The following is a 4,515-nucleotide window of genomic DNA, read 5'->3' as shown; positions in this document are numbered from 1 at the left end:
CAAGTGCGGGGGAAAAAAGGGAGAAACATGTAATACTCTTTGTAATAATTTAAGCAATAAAAATATATATTTAAAAAAAAAGAATATCTCTTTCCCATTTGACTGCCCCAATCCAGCCATCCATTTACATTTTAATAAAAAATAAATATTTATTTGAGCACCCAACCATATATCAAACAATGTACTAGAAGATAAAAGAGACAGTGAAGACAGTCTTTCTTTAAGCAATTCAGCAACCAGATTTACTTTAGTAATTTGGGAAAATAAAGATTCATGTTGCCTTTTCCTAAATAATTAAACAGGTTGGTTGAGATTATCAGGTACTAAAGTCTATTCTAGATATATAAAATTTCACCTAGTGACCATGTGAAATAGAAAGATACTTACCATATCCATACTGAGTCCAGGGACAGATTTGCTTCTGTCTCCCAAGGAGCCACATTCATGCCCCACATCTTCCGGGCGAAGATCAATCACAGATTTAGTATATTCTAAGTGGAAGACCAAAATACCAAATTAAAAGAGACATACTATTCTCCATACTAAGAACCCATCAAGGGCACTCAGAATTTCAATCTCAAAAGGCCATGAAAGGAAGACAGCTACCTGAAGGCCTGAAGATTTTTCTGGTGTTCTTCTTGAATATCATTTCACCCTCACTGACAGATACCACATTTTGACCTCCAGATTGAGTTTCCTAGGAAAGAATAGGGCAAGGAAATGGAGAAGGACAGTTGGATAAGTGAAAGGATGGAGTAAGGAAGGATAACCTCATAAAGAATAAGGCTCAGGGAACTGATCCAAGATGGCGGAGTAGATGGAAGTTAGACTCACCTCCTCCCAGGGCCACATCAAAATTATAATTAAACTAGAGGTCTGGTACATGAAATTCATGCAGCGGGGGGATCTTCTCAGCCCAGCCTGCACCCTCTCTAATCCGGGACCCCTTGGGGGATGTCTAACTGCCAGTTTAGGCCCGATCCTGGGACAGCTGGCTCTTAACCGCTTGCCTGCCTGCCTGCCTGATTGCCCCTAACCACTTCTGCCTGCCAGCCTGATTGCCCCCTAACCACTCCCCTTCCAGCCTGATTGTCACCTAACTCCTGGTCGCCCCCAGTGCCTCTCCCCACCGGCCTGGTCGCCCCTAAATGCCCCCCCCCCACTGGCCTGGTCACCCCACGCAGCCTGTTTGTTCAGTCGTTTGGTCGTCCCTCACTAACTCCCCTGCCGGCCTAGTTGCCCCACGCAGCCTGCTTGTTCAGTCATTTGGTTGTCCCTCACTAACCGCCCTGCCGGCCTGGTCGTAGGCAGCCATCTTTGTGAGGGCATGAGGGTCAATTTGCATATTACCTCTTTATTATATAGGATTATAAAACAATCAACCTGGATAACCATCTTAAGACTAGCTGAACAGAAGTCTTATAACTAAAGATTTACAGAAGAAACTACTTCAAAACTGGTAGGAAGAGTGGAGATACAAAAAGGGCTGCTCCTGCACCCATGGTTGAGAATCTAGAAGGATAGCTCAGCTTCAGAGTTTTCCCCCTGAGGAGCGAGAGGTCTCAACCCCATGTCAGGTTTCCCAGTCCAGGGCACCAGTACACATAACATCTGGTTTTGAAAATTAGCGGGGATTCCGTCCACCCAGGTGAGATAAGAGACTGCTGGAAACCCAGGCACCCCCTGAAAAAAAGAAGTGCACAAAATCTCACTTGCAGGCACTCACTTAGTGGAGGGATGGCAACTTATAGGATACTGACATCATGCAGGGAGAAACTGAATTGTGTGGTTTCAGGGACAGGGCTAGAGGGAAAACCACCAATATCCCTGTGTTGAGTCCCTCTCCCACACTGCACACAGATGCCATCTGATCCTGGGTCAAGCACTCCCCTCCATATGGCATTAGCCAAGAGAGAGCTACACAAATCCCACCCTGCCAAATTCTTTAGGCACCACCCTGCCAAGCTCGCACTCAGCTGTGGGCTTTGCTGGCAGCAACCAGTCTGGGCCTGAATTACAGTCTTTCTTAAAAAAAAACTCTCAAGGAATTCAGGGCAATCTCAGGAGGTACCAGAAACACACAGGGAGAGACTGAGTTGTGTGGCTTTAGGGCTAGGGCCAACTTCCCCCCGCATGCCTTACTCGTACGACTATTGCTGTGTTGGGTCCCCAAAACCTCACCTCATCATCAGCCTGAAGAACTATGTTAGCTCAACCCTGCCAACTCCCTGAAGCCCCACCCAAACAAGTTCACAAAAGGTTGTGGGATCTGCTGGTGGTGACCAGCCTGAACCTGCATTATAGTCTTCCTTCAAAAACTTTTGAGGAATTCCAGGCAAGCTTAGGGGTGCCAGAGGCACACAGGGAACATACCTCAACATAATAAAGGCCATATATGACAAACCAACAGCCAACATCATATTCAATGGGCAAAAACTAAAATCATTTCCACTAAGAACAAGAACAGGAATGTCTGCTGCCATCATTTATATTCAACATAGTACTGGATGTCCTAGCTACAGCAATCAGACTAGAAGAAAAAATAAAACACATTCAAATTGGAAATGAAGAAGTAAAACTGTCATTATTTGCAGATGACAGAATACTATATATAGAAAACCCTAAAGATTCCATAAAAAAAAACTATAAGAACTGATAAATGAATTCAGTAAAGTAGCAGGATACAAAATAAATATTCAAGATTGGTTGCATTTTTATACACCAATAATGAAATATCAGAAAGGGAAACTAAGAAAACAATACCATTTACAATTACATCAAAAATAAAATACCTAGGAATTAATTTAACCAAAGAGATAAAAGACCTATACTCAGAAAATTATAAAACACTAAAGAAATAAATGGAAGAACATACAAATAAATGGAAGCATATGCCATACTCAGGAAGAATTAACATCACTAAAATGTTCATACTACCTAAATCAATCTATAGTTTCAATGCAATTAGTATAAAAATACTAATGGTACATTTCACGGAACTAAAACAAATAATCCAACAATTTCTATGGAACCACAAAATACCCTTAATAGCCTCAGCAATCTTTAGAAAGAAGAACAAAGTTAGACCTATCACACTACCTGATATAAACCATTACCTCAAGGCCATAATAATCAAACCAGCATAGTACTGGCTTAAAAACACACACCAGTGGAACAGAATAGAGAGCCCAGAAATAAACCTATGACTATATGGTCAATTAATAAAGGAGGCAAGAATGGGGTAAAGACAGTCTGGTCAATAAATGGTGCTGGAAAAATTGGGCAGATAAATGCAAAAAATAAAAAATGAAACTAGACCACCTTCTTATACCACATACAAGAATAAACTCAAAATGGTTTAAAGACTTAAGGGCAAGACTGGAAACCATAAAACTCCTAGAAGAAAACATAGGCAGTAAACTGTCTGACATTGTTCTTAATAATATTTTTTTCTGATATATCTCCTCAGGCAAAGGAAACAAAAGAAAACACAAGCAAATGGCACTCATCAAATTAAAAAGGTTTTGTAAAGCATAGGAAACAATCAACAAAATGAAAAGAATATCTACTGAATGGGAGAAAATATTTGCTAATGATACATCTGATAAAGGATTAATATAAAAATATATAAAAAATATATATACAACTCAGCAACAACAACAACAAAACAAAGAACACAGAAAATGGGCAAAGGACCTGAATAGACACTTCTCCAAAGAGGACATCAGATGCCCAAAAGACATATGAAAAGATGTTCAATGTCACTAATCATCAGAGAGATGCAAATTAAAACCACAATGAGCTATCACGTCACACTTGTCAAAATGGCTATCATCAATAAATCATCAACAAATAAAAAGTGTTGGCAAAGATGTGGAAAAAAGGGAACCCTCATGCACTGTTGGTGGTGCATCCATTTTGGAAAACTTTGTGGAAGTTCCTCAAAAATTTAAAATAAAAAATGGAATTTCCTCCCTGGTCAGTGTGGCTCAATAGTTGGAGCATCAACTCATGTACTGCAGGGTCACGAGTTCCATTCCAGTCAAGGGCACATACCTGTGTTACAAGGGCACAGTCAGAGCACATGTAGGAGGCAACCAATCGATGTTTCTCTCTCTCCCTTTCCCTCCCTCCCTTTCTCTCTCTAAAAATCATTGGGGGGAAAAATCCTTGGGTGAGGATTAACAAAACAAAACAATGGAACTTCCTTATGACCCAGCGATTCCACTTCTGGGGATTTATCTAAAGAAACCGAAAACAGTAATTTGAAAGAATATATGCACCCCAATGTTTATTTCAGTGTTATTTACAACAGGAAATATATATAAGCAACCTGAGTGCTCATCTATAGAAGAGTGGATAAGTAAGTAGTGGTATTGAGTGGCCAGATTATTATGACCACCTGACATTTGTAGGCAAATTAGCCGTACACTGCATTGTATGGGATATGGAAGCCGAAGGCCTGTTCGAACACCTTTGCTGTCTGCAGTTACCAAGATAAAACGTCTCCAATTC

The 4,515-nt window shown here is 40.6% G+C and overlaps 1 protein-coding gene across 2 annotated transcripts in view; it reads right to left on the bottom strand.

Moving 5' to 3' along the window:
* The window catches only part of SYTL4 (synaptotagmin-like 4), a 96,757-nt gene that overhangs the window by 44,712 nt on the left and 47,530 nt on the right, over positions 1-4,515 (bottom strand). For both annotated transcript variants that reach the window (XM_005869894.2, XM_014542618.1), the window contains exons 8-9: positions 607-697; positions 388-491 (exon numbers count right to left, since the gene is read on the bottom strand). In XM_005869894.2, coding sequence (XP_005869956.1) covers positions 388-491; positions 607-697 — 195 coding nt within the window. The remainder of the gene's footprint in view (positions 1-387; positions 492-606; positions 698-4,515) is intronic.

Source organism: Myotis brandtii, unplaced genomic scaffold (assembly GCF_000412655.1).
Source record: "Myotis brandtii unplaced genomic scaffold, ASM41265v1 scaffold305, whole genome shotgun sequence".
NCBI lineage: Eukaryota > Metazoa > Chordata > Mammalia > Chiroptera > Vespertilionidae > Myotis > Myotis brandtii.
The sequence above is the reverse complement of the archived record's forward strand: the minus strand, read 5'-3'. Positions and strand labels throughout refer to the sequence as shown.